The 19,138-nt window shown below is 40.8% G+C and overlaps 2 protein-coding genes and 1 long non-coding RNA gene across 6 annotated transcripts in view; 2 read left to right on the top strand and 1 right to left on the bottom strand.

Annotated features, from left to right (window-relative positions):
• LOC147352987 (polycystin-1-like protein 2) overlaps window positions 1-1,342 on the top strand; it is a 107,378-nt gene extending 106,036 nt beyond the window's left edge. Inside the window, 2 exon segments of the mRNA XM_086349458.1 lie at window positions 1,049-1,146; window positions 1,148-1,342. Of these exon segments, the coding sequence (XP_086205584.1) occupies window positions 1,049-1,146; window positions 1,148-1,205 (156 nt within the window). The 3' untranslated portion in view covers window positions 1,206-1,342.
• Window positions 620-19,138, bottom strand: part of LOC147352984 (uncharacterized) — a 21,607-nt gene continuing 3,088 nt past the window's right edge. For 2 of the 3 annotated variants that reach the window (XR_015144980.1, XR_015144978.1), the window contains exons 2-4: window positions 12,379-12,634; window positions 9,865-10,053; window positions 5,916-6,335 (exon numbers count right to left, since the gene is read on the bottom strand). This is a non-coding gene — a long non-coding RNA (uncharacterized LOC147352984). Of the gene's footprint in view, window positions 856-1,267; window positions 1,329-5,549; window positions 5,852-5,915; window positions 6,336-9,864; window positions 10,054-12,378; window positions 12,635-19,138 lie in introns of those variants that run through there. The other variant, XR_015144979.1, reaches the window with a different exon arrangement.
• On the top strand, window positions 5,273-17,351 carry GCSH (glycine cleavage system protein H). 2 transcript variants are annotated; one of them, XM_086349454.1, is made up of 5 exons: window positions 5,273-5,479; window positions 8,886-8,965; window positions 10,226-10,289; window positions 15,838-15,969; window positions 16,718-17,351. In XM_086349454.1, exons 1-5 carry the CDS (start codon window positions 5,332-5,334, stop codon window positions 16,813-16,815), a joined length of 522 nt encoding a protein of 173 aa, XP_086205580.1. In that variant the 5' UTR covers window positions 5,273-5,331; the 3' UTR covers window positions 16,816-17,351. The 2 variants fall into 2 exon arrangements, with proteins under 2 accessions (XP_086205580.1, XP_086205581.1); XM_086349455.1 differs by lacking the exons at window positions 15,838-15,969; window positions 16,718-17,351 and adding an exon at window positions 10,925-13,088.

The raw sequence follows: 19,138 nt of genomic DNA, 5'->3' as shown, positions 1-19,138 counted from the left end.
GAACTAAAGGATCACTGTAGCTCAAGGCCCTCATTTCACAGGAAGGGAAACTGAGGCCCAGAAGGAGGAAATTAATTCCCCAAGATCATAGCAAATGAAAGGCAGACTAGAATCACATCTCCAGTTCCCAGCTTGGGACTCTGTTCGTTACATCGGTGATTCCCAGCTATGCCTGTAGACTAGAATCATCTGGGGGCTTCTGGAAATGCCTGCTACTGCACCTGAGGCAAATAAAAACAGAATCCCGGGGGGAAGGATCCAGCCACTGGTATTCCTAAAATTTCTTGTGTGGTCTGCATGTACAGTCAAGACTGAGAACCCGTTGGATTTTAGGTGATGACAAACAAAAGTTAATATTTCATGAAGTGGACTGTCTCCATTCAGAGATCTGCAAAATGGGGTGTAAGGCAGGAAACTTTTATAGGATAAAGAATAAAGGATAAGGAAGTAGAAAACAGAAAATATCTGATTGGCCAGGGCCACAGAGTCAGGCTTGTTTGGGGTGAGAAGAAAGAGGAATTAAGTATAGAGCCTGGAGTGGTCTAGCGTCTGGGGACTGGCTGGCTGGCTATACTGCATTGCTGGGGGAATCTTTACAGAGACACAAAAGACACACAAGTTTCAATTTGCTGACATGGCACCCTGGGCAGGAGTGGCTCCATCTTGGGGCTAGAAATTTATTTCAAGATGTCATGTGGTCACTTTAGCTTAAATTTGAGAAACCACCAAACTCTTCTCCATTTCACATTCCCAGCAGCAACACAGGAGAGTCTTTGTACACAAATTCCTAATAGCCTTTGTTGGGGGTGGTAGAGGGCATCTTGTCATTTTCAATGGAGGGGAAGAAGGAAATCCCTGAGGATAAAGGCAGGAGTGAATACCCTTAAGATTCCCAGAAGGAAGTCAATTCCAAAACAAAAGCAACTCTAAACAGTGATATCACTTTGGCAGGGACCAAAGTGGATGAAAAAACCATGGTTTCCCCATAAGAAAAGCCTCTGAAGAGAATAGCTCTACCTAAGTCACATGGTTCTTTCTCCCTCTGCAGTTGTCGGAGGAAGGAGAGATCGTCGATTTGCTACTGATGAAGATACTCAGTTTTCTGGGCATTAAATGTAAAAGACAGGAGCCTGGAAGCAGCAGTGAGCAGCCTATTGTCTGAGGTCTGGCACCCACAACCTGTTTCAACTATGCCCCAAATTTAAGCTGTTGGTCCAGGCATGATCTGTAGAATAGGGGAAGGCCAGCACATTAGGCCTACACTTACCAGTGATTCTGTAATCTCTCCAGGTTAGTACTTTTCTGTGTCCATATTAGAGTCACCAAGCCTGGCAAGCAAAAAAAGATAAGAGAAATACATACATATGGTTGCCACCACTATGATACTGTTCAAATGTATTTCCTCCTAAAAATAAAACAAATATTGTCTGGAGTTCATGGGGAAAAGATCCCCTCTACAGACTAATTATTTCATCTTCTCGGTCAGTCAGGGGTTGCCTTTGAATGATTCTAGCTCAGGGTTTCCCAAACTGTGGTCCAACAGATGCTAAGGGATGTCGTATTAGTTTGCTAGGGTTGCCAGAACAAAGTACCACAAACTGGGTAGCTTAAAACAATAAAAAAGTATTGCTCCACAGTTTTGGAGGATAGAAGTCCACAATCAAGGTGCTGACAAGGCCATGCTCCTGTGGTAGGCTCTATGAAGGAATCCTCTCTTTTAGCTTCTAGTGTGTGCCAGCAATCCTTGGCATTCCTTGGCTTGTAGGTGCATCACTATAACCTCTGCCTTAGTTGTCACATGGCCTTCTCCCCAGTATGGGGGCTGGGACTTTAACCTATCTCTTTAGGGGACACAATTCAACTCATAACAGCTGTCGTCCTCCCTTAAACGTTTCTAGATCAAATGTGGGAAACACTGGACATATAAATTCTTTAGCATGGGAATTGTTAGAGTTTTTAATATGCTAAATGTGCACTGTGAATCTCCTGGGATAAGTGTGAACAATAACATGTGTAATGATTCCCAAGCCCCTATAACCAAGGCTTCTGGTATTACAGCACTTCATTCAGGGCTAGTGTTCTTTAGGCAATATTTTGCGAAGTGCTGATCTATACTAGTGTTTCTCAATCTTGCCTGCTGCTGCTGCTAAGTCTCTTCAGTCACGTCCGACTCTGTGAGACCCCATGGACGGCAGCCCACCTGGCTCCCCCATCCCTGGGATTCTCCAGGCAAGAACACTGGAGTGGGTTGCCATTTCCTTCTCCAACGCATGAAAGTGAAAAGTGAAAGTGAAGTTGCTCAGTCGTATCCAACTCTTAGCGAGCCCATGGACTGCAGCCCACCAGGCTCTTCCGTCCATAGGATTTTCCAGGCAAGAGTACTGGAGTGGGGTGCCATTGCCTTCTCTGTCAATCTTGCCTACATGCTAGAAACCCCAGACTTCACCCCAATTTATCTATCAGCATCTCTGGGTCACAGGCATCAATATTTTTTACGCCCCCTAGGTGATTCCAATGTGCAGTCAGATATGATAAACATGCTTTAAATTCTGAAAACCACAGATCTAGATAATAAAAGTCTTCCAGGTAACTGTGAGGACAAGTGTACATTTCCCCTCTGCTGCACAGTGGAAGCACCTGATGAATCCTCTCCAATTCACCCTGTCTTGTCTCTCCTCACACACCCATTGGAGCAAATACTCTAGGTTACCTGCCCCAGATCCATTCCATGCTTTCCTCCTTGCTGTCAGAATCCTGATTTATTCAAGTAGCCACTACCCTTACCCCACGTGACACACAGCAAGGTGAGGCTGCAGCCGCCTCAAAGTATATCTCAATCTGTCTTGATAATAGCCTTTGACAATGAGCCATCCATTTAGGGTGGCCACATGATCCAGTCTGGCCAATGAAAATTTTGAAAAGAGGTCTCTGAGACACTTCTGGGAAAGGTCAGTTTGGTAATAAAAAGAGATGAGTTCAAGGGCTGCTGGACACTGTTCGGTGTAAGACTGCTGGAACTCTGACAGCTACCTTGAGACCATGGGGTACAATCTGAAGATGGCAGAGCAGAAAGATGAAAGGAACATGTATACTTGGTGAGGTCTTTAAATAGCTAGTGTAACAAGGAAGCTGAACTACTGCCAGCTTTCTATCTGGATGAGAGCTTAAATTTCCTTTTATGATGGTTGAACCAGGATCCCACTCTACTACTGACAATGAAAAGCCAGGATCCTTTACAGAGAGACACATAACATGACAATGCACATAAAACCTTGGGGGGTTTATCTTCTATCCACCGCAAAACCCATCATCCCTTATGTATTTTGTCATGAGCTATATTTGCAGACATGCATCAAATAACTCATAGCAAAGTGTACACATGTCTTCTGAAAATATGGCACAGAAATCAACCCAAACACATACTGTCTGTTTGTTTTAAACAGGAAAAGTTCTAAGATCTAGATTAGTTATAAATTCTTCGTTTCTTTTTCCAACTATTCTCCACTTCTCTATTGACTGTAAATATCAAATTGTAAACTTCTTTCATTGTATTTCTGTGAGAGAAATAAATATATCTGCACAAAGAGATGAGCAGACCCCTTTGAGACACCTGAAAGAAATCACCACCTGAATTTTCAGGTGCCTGTACCAATTGTGTAATGAGATGACCTTTCACATCTCAAGCCATGGATGCTACAAAGATAATCAGATGGAAAAAAAATTTTAATCCCCAATGCTTGTTACATTAAAAAAAAAGACACACTTCCTACTGCTTTGGCATAAGGGCCCATGACATAGCCCACAGATTGATAAGTGACCCTGTTCTTTGTATCAAATGAGTTATTGAAGCTGGGAATAAATATTTTAGGGCATGGCTTGCATTATGCTGAAGTGACTTGCAACAAAACAGTAAAAATAGAACACTGATATTATGGAAACTAACCAAGATCTGGAGTTTAGAATACAGCACTGTGAATCAGTCAGCATCCCAAACAGAACTGAGCTTAAGAGCAGTTGACTGCAAATTGGACTGATGAGCAAGTGATGCTACTGACACCTAGTATGCTTAAGCCATAGAATGTCTCCCTCATTCCACTCCTGGGAAAGTTAGTTAACCTTTCCAAGCCTCCAGCTCTTCATCTATGAAATGAGTATAATACCTACCAGTAGGGCTTTGGTGAGAATTACAAAGATAGTGCGTCCTCCCAGGCACATAACGAAGGCTCAGTGTACTCAGAGGAAAGGACAACTCAGAGGAGCATGACAGCGCTTGCAAACCACTGCACAGATGTGTTGACTTCCCCAGTTTTGTAAGTGAGGAAGAATGTTAGCACAACATTTGGGTCTCCCAAACACACACATATTCGCACATATACTCACACACGCATATACTTCAAGGTATGCCCTGTAATACTGACAGTGTGGAGATTGAGGTGTTTCTCACTCCAGTGTTTCTTTGCTGATTCTTGCCTACTCCACAAAATCTGTGTTAAAGGCGAGGTCTTTTCTCAAACCTAATTTTCTGTCTCCTTGGATTGGGTGAGACTTGTCTTCTGCTTTTCTCCTAAAGTTTCAGTCACAGGACTGCTTAAGTAAGGAGCTGATCATGCTGGGTCTCAACTCTCTGCCTTTTGACTGCTACTGCAGTAGCTCCTGCAGTATAGACTCCACCAGAAGCCACTCCTGACCCTTCAACAAGTCCTTGCCCCTCTATAAGCTTCATGATTCGGTTTCTCCCCTCTTTGGAGACTGTAGGATTTGGGGAATATGCAAAGTAATAAAGTTTTCAATATTTCAAAAAGTCAAAGAGAAACTGCATTTGTGTTAGCGCACCTTTGGCCAGTGCCCAACAACCAACTTTGGCTGGAATGATTCTTTGGATCTGCTATGAATACTGCTCTGGGTGACCTTAATCCTCTTTCCCGAGGACCCAAGAGCACCACTCCTGCCTGGAGCCCTTCTCACAGCCTGGGTGGGTCTTGGAAGTCACATAAACTGACCTACAGCTTTCACTCGCCCAGAAGCACCTCCTGACGGCGTGGTCCCACCCCTCCCGGGACGCCCCGCCCAGCTCGGCCTGGCCCGCCTACTCTACGAGCCAGTCCCCGCCCCTCGCCACCGCCCCTTCCGGGCCTCAGGGCCTTCCGAGCGTCCACGCCCCTCCCGCATGCGGCCCTGTCAGGCCCCGCCCCTCTCGGGGCCTCGCCCCCACGCCCCCGTCCAGCCAGCTCGCTCCGGCTCGCTCCGGCCCGGAGCCGCCCCGTCCCGCCCCGCCCCCGCCGGCCGGGGTGCTCTAGGTGCCGCGCGGAGACCCTCTGCACCCGTGCGAACATGGCGCTGCGCGCGGTGCGGAGCGTGCGGGCCGCGGTCGGCGGCCTGCGCGCCATCTCGGCACCCAGCGCGCCCTGCTTGCCGCGGCCCTGGGGACTGCGAGCGGGTGCAGTCCGGGAGCTGCGCACCGGCCCTGCTCTGCTGTCGGGTAAGTGTTGGAGGGCACGTGGGCCAAGCCGGGCTGCCTCGGGGGAAAGGGGCTGGGCCTCGATCCTTACTTCGGGTCCTCGGCCGCGGGCCGCCCGGGTCCAGCGAGGCGACCTCTGTGCGCGCTTTTTGTTGCTGGGACCCCATGTTGCGGCGCCGTTGCTACCTCCCTGAGCTGCTGGGACGGCCCCGCAGCCTTTGTCATGCGGGTTGGGAGCCGGGGCGAGGGGGCGGGGAGACTAAAGACACGCGCGGCCGCCGTGTCCAGGGTGGTTCTGGCAGGAGTGTCGGCCGTTCGCTGCTGCAGACCCGGGCAAGGTCGCTGAGCTCCTTCGTGACCTTAGGTTCCTCGCATTTGTGAGCATCGTGCACCCTAAGAGTGAGGACAAGTAATAGGTTTTACTTTGCTATGCATATCGTCACTGTAAGTTCTGAAGTAAAAGTAAAGCAAGAGCATTTATTGAAACTTAAAGCACTGGATCTAGTTTTACCAGCTAAAGCTAGCATAATTTTGCAGACAACTATTTCCTAAGGCAGTGCGATAAAGTCTCCTGGGTTCCACTGAGGACGTTCTGCTAAAGTCTGTATCGTCGTATATAAAGTATAGTTGTGAATGTGGCTGAAACGAGGCCTTACATACACGGGCTTGAAGTAACTGGGAGACTTGCCCGTGAATATCTTGGCCATCTGTGCTACTTTAGCACAAGTGAACGCAGAGGAAAAACTGTTGGACTTCATGCACCAAAACGTGAGGCACTAAGTGCACCTCCTCGCGAACTCCGGCTTCTTATTGCACGGAGCGCAGGTCTGGTGGCTGTTATATCATTAAGTTCGTTGTTTTAGAAACCTGTTTGGGACTAGAAAAGTTGATAAATTTAGTTCAAAGTCAAACATAACGAAGCTTACTTATCTCCCGCCCCCCCCCCCCCCCCCCCCCGTAATCTCTCAGATCTGTTGGTGGTACATATCAGTACATTACTATTTTACATACATCAATACATTACTAATTTGAATATAAGGGAAAAGCATTTCTCAGATAACTGACTTTCAAGCCTGTTATTTTTTTGGTTAGTTCAGTATTACTTTTTTGCATTGTCCTGTTAACTAGTTAAATATTGCCCAAGATATCAATAGCCATGATCTGGTTGAACACCTGAGTTTTCAGTTCTAGAGACTTGAGTTCCAAATTTTGGCTTCCTCTATCTTTGGTGGTCACTTGTTTCCCTCGCTGGAAAAATGGAAATAATAATCCCTACTTTACACACTTGTTGGATGAAATGAAAGAATGTAACTGCTGTACATATAGCCTGATGCATAGTAAGTACTTGATAATGTTACTTATTAAATGTTAGTGTATAGAATCAGCAGAAAATTGATCAAATATTAGTATATTTGATTCAGTGACTTTGAAAGGGGGAAAATGCAAAGTTCTCAAATTACTCAAAACACTTTATTTTCTGGGGGCTGAAACCCATTGTTTTCAAGACTCAAAATAACTATTTACCTAATCTCCTGTTCACCTTTCCACCCATTGGGCCAGGGGTTAAAGGAGAATTGTACCAATCATTGTTTTTAGCCTAAATTGCGTGGCCTGGTATAAAGACTTAATGGCCTTTGAGGCCAACAGGACCTGGGTGCATTTAGCTTAGCAGTGTTGCTGCCTTTTCCTCTAAACTGTGGTTGCTCAGTTGCTAAAACTGAATGTTGAGTACTCTTGTTCCTCAAGATTATCTTTACAATTAGGCAAGATGGCAAGACCAAGGTCAGGACAGTCAAGTCATATTTATGGTTGTCCAGTCCTTTCTATAAAAAAGTGTATTAGTTTAAACTGCCAGTTCTAGAGTTGTCACAGAATGTTAGGGAGAATTGAGTGCTTTAGCCAGATAACTATATACTAGATGTTTTGCTCAGAATCTTCTTACACTTTAAAAAATTACTTCCCTCCAACTTTTGATTGCTTACTATATGCCAAGGACAGTGTTTAGAACTGGGGCTACAAATGCAATAAACCCTGCTCTTGCTTGCTTTGTGCTTGGTCTACTCCCTGGGGGAAGGTGACAGAAGGGCTGTATCTGTAGCATGTTAAGCGCCATGTTGGGAGAGGTGCAGAGAGCTGGGGGAGCAGACTGGACAGCCCAGGAACCCAGGCTTGGAGGGCTAGATAAGGCTGCTGGCAGGAAGAGTTTCTAAGCTGAGATCTGAAAGTCAAGAAAAGGCAGTGGGGAGAGTGGGTTGCAGTCAGAACACTAAGTACAAACAAATCTTAACCTTAGGGAAACATCAGATTGACCTGAAGCATTCAGTAATTTGAAGTGGAGCGGAGCAACTGACTGTGAGATTTTGCCACCTCTTCCACTGAGGAGTATGACATTCAAGTTATTTAATGATGGGGGTGGAAATTAATATTTTTTATTTACATTCTGGTATCTATCAGAGCTGTGTAATCAAGACAGTTTAATGTTTTAAGTACAGTTATCTTTTGGGTTAGGGGTAAGAGTAAACTAGCAATACTTGTTTTAAAACAGTATTGAAATTAATGAGCCATTTTCATATTAATTTCGGTACTTTTGGAAAACTGCTTCATTTCAGAATGTGGCATATATTTAAGAAGATATGCTTTATAAAAAATTTTATTCTTTTAAGCAAGTACTATCTAAGTAATTTTTTTCACATCACTCAAATTTTGGTAGGTCTTTGTTCCAGGAATCCTTGAGTAGTTTGGCCATCCTTGTATTTGAAAAGAAGCAGGTTATAAAGCCAAGGGCTAACCTATCCAGTGAATGTTGAGCAGAGCTTGCCTTTCTACCGGTTAATGTCTTAGCTCTGAGGTGACAACTGAGTTCTGATGGTATAATTTGCTTCTCATAATGATGGTAGCCACTTTATTCAAGGGCCAACTTGAATTCAGTTAAAGTAGAATCAAGAACTTAGTCAAGTTATAATTGTTCAAGGTCAGTTTTATTCCTGACACAGCTCTACCTAAAGAGGCACATTATTTTTTAGGTTAAATCATTTATGAGCATTTTTATGTTCCCAAAATTTCATCACTCTTCAGAGGGACAGACTTCTTTCTGTAAGACAGACCAGTAATGGATAGGTATACATTTGAAATGTGCTCCAGTATTTGTGTGTATGATTTAGACTGAGTAATGTTGAGTACAAATAATCAAATTGCCAAAAGATCCAAAGGTATTCACATCAAGCCATCTTTGCCTAAATAATATCACTGTTGAGATGTGTCTTTTCATATGATCTGTTTTGTCCTGGGCAATAAACTATTGAATGACAGTGTCAATAAGTCAAACAAATACTGGGAAGACCTTGCCTTTTGATAGCATTGATATGAAGAGAAATGCTTTTAAAGAAGTGATGCCACTGCTTTTCTGAAATATTGGTCTTTATTTTAGTGCGGAAATTCACAGAAAAACACGAATGGGTAACAACAGAAAATGGTGTCGGAACAGTGGGAATCAGCAATTTTGCACAGGTACTAGATTGTCTTGAAATATTTAAAACAGTCTGTTCTTGCCTAAATTGGATTGTCTTTATCTTTTAAAATTGTTTATTCTGCCCCTTAGTATCTTGGGCCCTTTAAAAGCCCTTAGAAGAACATCTGTCATAGGTGGAAAAAGAAAAACATAGGAAAGTGTATAGTGTTTTAAGAGAGTAAAAGGTTAACAGTTAATAAATTCAAGAGAAATGTTTGTTTCATATTGGGTCAGTTAAGGAAAGCAGCAGAGCAAGCAAAGGGCTGGAGTGTTAGTGTTTTGTGGATAATAGTGATATACACATGACCTGGGGACTTGAAGAGGGAACACCTAGAATGGCACAGATTACACAAAGATAAACTTTTTATTTAGAGTTTATCTCAACTAATTCCACTATTGCCACTGAGCCTCCAGTTTGATATTGTGTAAAAGAAAACTACAATATTAGAAAACTACACCAGGACTTCCCTGGTGGCTCAGATGGTAAAGCATCTGCCTACAACATGGGAGACCTGGGTTCAATCCAGTATTCTTGCCTGGAAAATCCTATGGACGGAGGAGCCTGTTAGGCTACAGTCCATGGGGTTGCAAAGAGTTGGACACGACTGAGCGACTTGGGTGGGGAGAGGAGGGAGCAGGGGATATTAACTGATGGGAGGATATGGTATTCCTCAGAAATGCTGGGATCTCTTGTACTGAGAATCAATGACAGCCGTATCTTTGTGGGCATATCTGTGTACCTACTGAGGCCCAGTACAGAATGCTCTGTGAAATACTGTATAAATATTGTCCTCCTCCCCTCAAGTTTATGAGGGGAAATCACTTAACATGGAAAACGACATGCAAAACAATATGTGGTGGATGACCTGAGTCGTACAAGGGGTTGTAACCCACTCACCTGATGGAGAGATCACTATTGATTAGTCAGCAAATCAGTAGGAAAAATGTCCTCAGTAAAATTGCAGAAGTGGAAAAGCACAAAGTGTGTTTGTTCTTAAAGGAGCTAGTCATCTTTTCAGGGCATGTGGTTGGTGACAAGGGTCACTGCCACCTGTGGGCCAGCTGATGGCATGTTTTCTTGCAAGTCCTGAGGTAAGAATAATTTTGCATTTTTAAAGGGTTATAATAAAAAACAGAATTTGACCCCTCAAGTGTAAAGTATGTACTATTTGAATTAAAGGGATTAAATGCTTGGCTTGTTCCTAATTACTAGGTTTAATTTGATTTCTTAGAGATTTTTTTGTTTTTGCTTTTTAAAGGAAGCTTTGGGAGATGTTGTTTACTGTAGTCTGCCTGAAGTTGGGACAAAGTTGAACAAACAAGGTGAGTGTTTTTCTCTTCTTGGTATGTCATGACTCATGCCATGAGTTTTATCTTGAATAATGACTTGTCTGCATCTTATTGCCATCCCTAGCTGTAAGGAATGATGATAGTAAAGAATAGTGAACATCTTCATATTTTATAATGGAAGGTAGGAAGTAGAGAGAAATGGCTCTTAGCACCATCCCTGCCACACATTAATGCATTAGGGATATAGCTGAGGCTCCAGTGTTCTTGCCTGGAGAATCCCAGGGACGGGGGAGCCTGGTGGGCTGCCATCTGTGGGGTCGCACAGAGTCGGACATAACTAAAGCGACTTAGCAGCAGCAGCAGCGGAGGTCTCTTAAGTTTAAAAAATAAAATCTGTTTTTCTTTGGAGGCAGTAACGAATATCAGAACATGAGTTCATGAGTCAGAATCTGGTTTTAAATCCAGGCCCCTCAACATATCAGCTGTGTGATTTGGCAGAAATTACTTAATGTAGACCTCATCTGTGAGTTAGGATAATAATAACTGCCTCATATAGTAGTTATAAAGATTAAATGGAATTAGCATAATATCCAGCATAAGATTTGTTGTTGTTTAGTCACTAAGTTGTGTCCAACTCTTTTGCAACCCTTTGGACTGTGGCCCGCCAGGCTCCTCTGTCCGTGGGATCTTCCAGGCAAGAATCTTGGAGTGGGTTGCCATTCCTCCTCTTCCTGACCCAGGCATGGAACTCATGTCTCCTGCATTGGCAGGTGGATTCTTTACCATGGAGATTAGTACTTGATAAATGTCAAGCAGTAAAACCACATGTTATTCATGGGCTCCTTTACATGTATAAGATACTGCTAGAGAATTTAAGTATCTGTTTTCTAATATCTTTGACAATATTGGCCATATCTTTTTCTGCTTAAACTTTCCCTATCATTTATCTTGTTTAAACTTTTTTTTTTATCTGTACATCAGTTGTTTTCTTTTTTATGCTTAATTAAAAAATTTCCATAAATAAAAATATGTTGAGTAACCTCCTTAAACTAATGAATGCTTTAAACTTTCTGCCAAAGGTGTTTTTTTAAATTGATATGAAATTTATATATGGTGAAAATGCCTAGATCTAGATCTTAACTAGATCTAGGCATTAACTATATACTCTTAACTGTATAATCCAAACAGTTTTGATAAACGATAATCTCTTCTCTGATTTCTATCACCATAGATTACTTCTGCCTGTTCTTTAACTTCATTTAAAAGGAATCGGACAATATTATGCCTAGTCTCTTTTGTCTACCATCATGAGTTTGAGATACATTCATATTAAGTGCTCAGTAATTTGCTTTTTATGCCAGCGGTGTCCCATTGTGTTTGCTGAAGTTGTTATACCATTTGTATTCTCACCAACAGTATCAGAGTTCCATGTACAACATATCTCATTGTGGTTTTAATGTGCATTTCCCTAGTGACAGATTACTCACCTTTCCATGTGCTTTTTGCCACTCACATCTTTGTGAAGTCTCTAGTCTATCTTTTTTACCATTGATTTTAGGCATCTTTTATAAATTCTAGATACAAAACCTTTTTCAGATATGTATTTTATGAATATTTTGTCATATTTATGTATAAAACATTGTGTTTTCTTTAAGATATCTTTGTCTGTCTTCATAGTTCCCAGATTATATACCCCAGTAACATGAGGTGGTGTGGGATATTTTTAATTTTTAACATCTGTTGGACACAGCACAAACTAAGAATCAGTGAAGTTAACAATTGCAATATTGAATCTTACTCTTATTACTTTGGGTAATGTATCTTTGAAGCAAGTACTCCACAGTTGGTGTGGAACATGAGGTTGGGCATTGGTTGATATGACCTGATTCCCTGATGGAGAACTTATACAATATGCAGCAGACACACTTATATCTGTAAATTGTAATTAAGAATGAAAATTCTATTTTTGTTCAATTGCTGTATTTTTTTTTAAATTGCTACTCAGTTGTTAGGATATAAAAACCTTCTAAGTAGCTTGGACCTGACCTCTTAATAAATTGAAATGTTAGGTATTTGTTTTGGTCTAGGAGAAGGCAATGGCAACCCACTGCAGTACTCTTACCTGGAAAATCCCATGGACAGAGGAGCCTGGTAGGCTGCAGTCCATGGGGTCGCTAGGAGTCAGACACGACTTCACTTTCACGCATTGGAGAAGGAAATGGCAACCCACTCCAGTGTTCTTGCCTGTAGAATCCGAGGGACGGGGGAGCCTGGTGGGCTGTCGTCTATGGGGTCGCACAGAGTCGGACACTACTGAAGTGACTTAGCAGCAGCAGCAGCAGCAGTTACCACGAAATCCCCACCAAGGGCACTATGAACTGAGAAAGGGCACGGTATGGGCAACTCAGGTCCATACCAAGGTTCACAGAGATTGAACATTTCATTATTAGGTATATTTAGCTGTGGGAGTTTTCAAAGATGCCCACTATCAGATGAAGCAGTTCCCTTCTATATCTAGTTTGCCGAGATTATCATTTGTGGATGTTGAATGTTTGTTGAATTTTCTCCATCTGTTGACATGTTTGAAGGGTTTTTCTCGTTTATGTGATGAATGATGATTCATTTTTGAATGTTAAACATTCATTTTGACTGTTTAACCAACCTTGGATTCCTGGTAATCATTGTGTAAGAATTGTTTTTTTATGGTGGATTCATGTTGATGTATGGCAAAACCAATACAATACTGTAAAGTAATTAACCTCCAATTAAAATAAATTTATATTATAAAAATAAAATATTAAAAATAAAAAAGAATGTTTTTTTAAAAATGTACTGTTGATTTGCTGTTTATTACATTATGTTCATGAGAGATACTGGTCTTTTCTTAAAATGGCTTTGCCAAATTTTGGAATCTGTTCTATCTGCCACATAAAATAAGTTTAGAAATATTCCCATCTGTTTTTCTGAAAGAATGTGCATCAGTCTTGATAGCTCTTCATCAATTTTATCAATCTCTTGAAAGAATTTCTACTGTGTAGAATTCATTTCTACTATGCTAAATTTTCTGTTTTCCATTTCATTTATTTTTTCATGGCTTTATTTTCTTCCTCCAACTTAATGTTTTCTCGCTTCTGGAAATTTGTGGGTTTGTTGGTTTCCACAGTTTTTCTTAAATTGACTTTTTATCTGTACTGTAAAATGCCATCTCCCTTGCAATGAGTGGCAGCTAAAATCTAGTTTGATGCTTTTTTTTTGTTGGTTGTGCTGGTTATTTGTTGTTGTAAGGACTTTTGTCTAGTTGTGGGTAGCAGGGGCTGTCCTCTAGCTGGAGTACACAGGCTTGCCATTCCAGGGCTTCTCTTGTTGCGAAGCATGGGCTCTAGGTGTGTGGGCTTCAGTAGTTGTGGCTCATGAGCTCAGTAGTTGCAGCACACAGGCTTAGTTGCTCCACAGCATGTGGGAGTCTTTCTGGATCAGGGACTGAACCCATGACCCCTGCAGGCAGGTTCTTAACCATTGGACCACCAGGGAAGTCCCTAAAAATCATTTTTTTTTTTTTTTTAAGAATCAAAAGTGTCATCTCTTCTTTCGAATGTTGCCTCTTCTCTCTAAACTGCCTTCTTTTGTTCATTTTCTAGTATCTTTAGAAGCCAGGTCATTTATTTTAAGATGTTATTTTTAAATAAAACCTAAAGATATTACCATTACCTCTGTTTCATTGACTACACTAAAGCCTTTGAGTGTGTGGATCATAACAAACTGTGAAGAGCTCTTAAAGAGATGAGAATACCATATCATCTTACCTGTCTCCTCAGAAACCTGTATGCAGGTCAAGAAGCAACAGTTAGAACCCTATAGGGATCAACTGATTGGTTCAAGATTGAGAAAGGAGTAGGACAGGGCTGTCTACTGTCACTCTGTCTAACTAACCTATACACTGAGCACATCATGAGAAATGCTGGGCTAGACGAGTTACAAGCTGGCATCAAGATAGGTGGGAAAGGGACTTTCCTGGTGGTCTAGTGGCTAAGACTCTGCTCCCTAATGCAGGGGGCCTGGGTCTGATCCCTGGTCAAGTAAAGTAGATCACCATATGCTACAACTAAGAGCCTGCATGCTGCAACTAAAGATCCTGCGTACTGCACCTAACACCCAGTTCAGTCAAAAAAAAAAAAAGATAGATGGGAGAAACATCAACCTCAGATATGCAGATGATACCACTCTAAATGGCAGAAAGCAAAGAGGAATTAAAGAGCTTCTTAGTGACAGTGAAGGAGGAAAGTGAAAAAGCTGGCTTGAAACTCAACACTGAAAACTAAGATCATGGCATCTGGTCCCATTACTTCATGGCAGATAGAAGGGGAAAAGGTGAAAGTAGTGACAGATCTCTTCTTCTTGGGCTCTAAAAATCACTGCAGATGGTGACTGCAGCCATGAAATCAGAAGACGATTGCTTCTTGGCAGGAAAGCTATGACAAACCTAGACAGTGTGTTGAAAAGCAGAGTCAATATTCTGCCAACAAAGGTCTGTATAGTCAAGGCTATGGCCTTCCCAGTGGTCACGTAAGGTCGTCAGAGATGACTGTAAAGAAGGCAGAACGCCAAAGAATTGCCTTCAAACTACGGTGCTGGAGAAGACTCCTGAAAGTCCCTTGGACAGCAAGGAGATCAAACCAGTCAATCTTGAGGGAAATCATCAACCCTGAATATTGATTGGAAGAACTGATGGTGAAGCTGAAGCTTCAGTATTTTGATCATCTGATGCGAAGAGCTGACTCATTAGAAAAGACCCTGATGCTGGGAAAGATTGAGGGCAGAAGAATAGGGTGTCAGAGGATGAGATGTCTGGATGGCATCATGAATGCAATGGACATGAACTCAGGCAAACTTCAGGAGATGGTGAGGGACAGGGAGGCCTGGTGCACTGCAGTCCATGGGGTTGCAGAGTCGGACATGACAGGGTGACTGAACAAAAGATATTATTTCCTTCTAAGCACTACTTTAGCTCTACCCCCACAAACTGGTATGTTACATTCACATTCAGTTCAGATCAATTTTCGATGGTCTTTCTTCATGTTCATTGATCCTTTCTTCTGTATCCAGTCAACTCTTAGTGCCATCTAGTGAATATTTTATTTTAGATAGGCCTTCCAGTTCTAGAATGTCCATTTTTAAAATTATTAGTTTTTTGCAGGTATTCCCCCAAACATTGACTCACTGTGATTTTATAACATGTTTTGAGATTCTCTGCTAATTCCAATATGTGGGTCTGTGGAACATTTTGAGATCTTTATACTGACTACTTTTCCACTTTGGCAGGCCCATACTCAATCCTCTGACCCCTTGAGCAAATAAGACTATGGTTTTTTACTTGTTCTAGTTACACTGTGCTGTTTGGATGGGGCAGTGTTGTCAGGCTACAAATTGTATAAATGAAGATCTTGCATGACAAAACCTATGGTTTTATTTAAAGATATTTAGATCTTTTTATCATGACTATAGAGGTGATCACTTTTCTCTATTTTGTATTTTGGGATCACTAACTTGACATTTCATATTTTCTTTAATTTTCTCAATTTAGAGGAGTTTGGTGCTTTGGAAAGTGTGAAAGCTGCTAGTGAACTCTATTCTCCTCTATCAGGAGAAGTAACTGAAATTAATAAAGCTCTAGCAGAAAATCCAGGACTTGTCAACAAGTCTTGTTACGAAGACGGTAAGTTGTTGGTGAAAATTTTTTTAAGGATTGTTTGCTGCAGTTAACATTTAATCTAGACTATAAAGCAATCTTTAACTGATTGTGATTTCTTTTTGTACTTCTTGGTATTATAATAAAGACATTCTGCTTTAAAAAGAAAAAACACAGGTTAGGTTATGTTTTAGATCTCTGTCAATAAAAGCATTGCCTAATTTTATAGGGTTCTTAGTATTGTAGTTGTAGACTCATTATAAACTTCAAAGTACTTACCTCTTCAGTCATAAAGCATTAATCACATTTTGTGGTAAAGGTGGTTAGTAATTATTGCATTCAGTTTTCTCATATTTTCATCTTCATAATAATGTAGTAAGGTAAACTAGTAGTAGTTTTTTCCCTTTCATAGATGAAATTCTCAAAGGATTTCTTTGGTAAGGTCAAACAGCCAATAAAATGCAAAATTAGCATTAAGTTGTAGTTTTCTATTTCCTATTGCCTGCTTCTCTCTTCTAATGCTTTCTAATGCCATTGATTTCAGTAGTTCCAGTGTTGGTGTTCTTTATTTTATATACCTGTATATTTGGATCCCTGTGTAAAGTTGTTAATGCTTATTAACTACAACCTAAGATTTCTTAATCCATGATGGTACAATTTCTTCTGGTTCTTTATCATTATTATATGTAAGAAATACTAATTCTTAAGGTTAAAATTTATGTGACTTTCTCTTTTAAAAGGTGATTTGGAATATGATACATTTTTTTGGTTGCAGGTTGGCTGATCAAGATGACATTCAGTAACCCTTCAGAACTAGATGAACTAATGAGTGAAGAAGCATATGAGAAATACATAAAATCTATTGAGGAGTGAAACTGGAACCCCTAAATAAACTACTTTGAAACAACTTAATCTAGCATAGTTGTCTTAAATTAGTGGTAGATAGATATTTAGAAAGCAACTTTTAGCAAAAGAAACTACTTGTAACAACGTTTCCTGAAGAAAATACCCCTTAACTTTCTAATGACTTCAGATAAACACTGCATCTTTTTCCACAGCATCCTGTGATTTTTAGGCTAGGCTCCAGTTATAATATTCAGAATTCCTGAAATTATCTCTGGTAAAACTAATTACAAAAATTATGTAATTCAAGGATAACATGGTTATCTTAAACCTTATATGACTTGTAACTTGCTTACAGCTATCCTTGGATTTGGGTCAAAATTATCTTTCCACTAGAAATAACTGCCAGTGGAGAAAAGTTTGTTAGTTGTATAGTGTCCAGTGAAGAATATTACTATCTTAATTTTGCAATACACTGTGTTTGCTGGTGCTATTTTTATACAGTGAAGCAACAGCCTTGCAGGAGAATAAACAATTTAATAATAAAATATTCAACTTCTTAATCATGTATTTTGTTCTGCTGTTAATATTTCATAGTATGTTTCCTAGTATTTATAAAGATGCTAATTTTAACTTATGGGAAGTCTTTTTTTTTTTTTTAAAGGAAATTTAAGTCCTGACAATGAGAAAGTTCCAAGAAAATGTTTCCTTTTAGTCACAAACCTGGCTTTTCTTAAGCAAAGATCTAGTTGCCTGATAACATCAAGTACTATTTTTTGATTATCTTTAATGTATTGAAAAAGAAATCACTGACCTTGTTTTTCTGTCATGCTAAATTAGAAGAGTGGAGTAAAAACAAGAAAAGGTGAAATTGTGACCAGCCTAGCACATGACAACCTTAAGAAAGCTAAGCCACATAAGTAATGGGAATAGAAGTGGACACAGTGAAACTTGTGGCCAACATAGCATACACTAAGAACAAACTCTTCTATCATTTTCCCAATACTGGAGGAGAAAGCAAGTATTTAGGGATTACTGTCTTCTGATAAATAAAGAGCAAACACAAGAACATAGAGTATGTAGATAGATAAGTAACATACAAGCCTTTCCTGTTCCTGTGCAAAATGGATGCATTCTTTCCAGGACTGAGCCAGTAGCCCTATCACTGCTGAGCTGTCTGTTAATAATCTATTTCCTTTGGAACTAGAAATGGATAAGTAATAATTGCTCATCTTAGTCTAAATAATTAAATTTTGTTTTAAAGGTGCTCTTTTGTATTACCTTCTTTGGTCTTTACAATAGCCAGAGCTCGGTAGGGCATATCCATAACTACAACCATTTCACAGATGAGGTGATGGAAAGGATAAAAGCTGGAAGTTATGGTTAGGGTTTTCACATTTCCTGATTCACTATCAGTTCCTTTACAAATGTATGTTACTATAAAAAATACAAGGGAATTCCCTGGAGATCCAGTGGTTAGGACTCTTTCACTATGCAATGAAAGTTAGGCACTTTAATTGCTGGGGCCCAGGTTCAATCCCTGGTTGGGGAACTAAGACTGCACAACATGTGTGACGTAGCCAAATATATATATTTAAATGGGAATCTAGTCAAAGCTATGGTTTTTCCAGTAGTCATGTATGGATATGAGACTTGGACCATAAAGAAAGCTGAGTGCTGAAGAACTGTGGTGTTGGAGAAGGCTCTTGAGAGTCCCTTGGATTGCAAGGAGATCCAACCAGTCTATCCTAGAGGAAATCAGTCCTGATTATATTCATTGGAAGGACTGATGGCGAAGCTCCAATACTTTGGCCACATGATGCGAAGAACTGACTCATTGGAAAAGACCCTGATGCTGGGAAAGATTGAAGGCAGGAGGAGAAGGGGGCGACAGAGGATGAGATGGTTGGATGGCATCACTGACTCGAAGGACATGAGTTTGAGCAAGCTCCAAGAGTTGGTGATGGACAGGGAAGCCTGGCGTGCTGCAATGCATGGGGTCAAAAGAGTTGGATACAGCTGAATGACTGAACTGAACTGGGAGTCTGATGGGGGAAGGGGATGGGATCAAAGAACAGCTATCACAACTTGGTCTTTCACAGTTTAGAATATAGAGCCAATTCAATTCTGTTATAGTGCTGCTGAAAATAATAGGTGTTGAATGGCCCTTCAAATGGACTAAATCAACAAAGAATTCAGTTTCTCAGACCTCATTCCTTTGAATCATTTTGGTCTTAATAGAGAAGCTTAACCTATGTTTTGAATAATGCTCTCTAATTAAAACTCAAGAAATGAAACCGATAACCCTGAAGGTTAAATTTCTTTTTTTTTTTCATTTCCCCGAAGTTGACAG

The sequence above is a fragment of the Bos grunniens genome, chromosome 18 (assembly GCF_055505025.1).
Source record: "Bos grunniens cultivar Pamir isolate PY7600 chromosome 18, Bosgru_T2T1.0, whole genome shotgun sequence".
Lineage (NCBI taxonomy): Eukaryota > Metazoa > Chordata > Mammalia > Artiodactyla > Bovidae > Bos > Bos grunniens.
The sequence above is the reverse complement of the archived record's forward strand: the minus strand, read 5'-3'. Positions and strand labels throughout refer to the sequence as shown.

Bases quoted from the DNA above. Each gene is read 5' to 3' on its own strand.
- GCSH (XM_086349454.1), top strand. From the start codon at position 5,332: ATGGCGCTGCGCGCGGTGCGGAGCGTGCGGGCCGCGGTCGGCGGCCTG. The intron at 8,966-10,225 runs GTACTAGATTGT...TGCTTTTTAAAG, and splicing joins GAATCAGCAATTTTGCACAG to GAAGCTTTGGGAGATGTTGT. The intron at 10,290-15,837 runs GTGAGTGTTTTT...TTCTCAATTTAG, and splicing joins GACAAAGTTGAACAAACAAG to AGGAGTTTGGTGCTTTGGAA.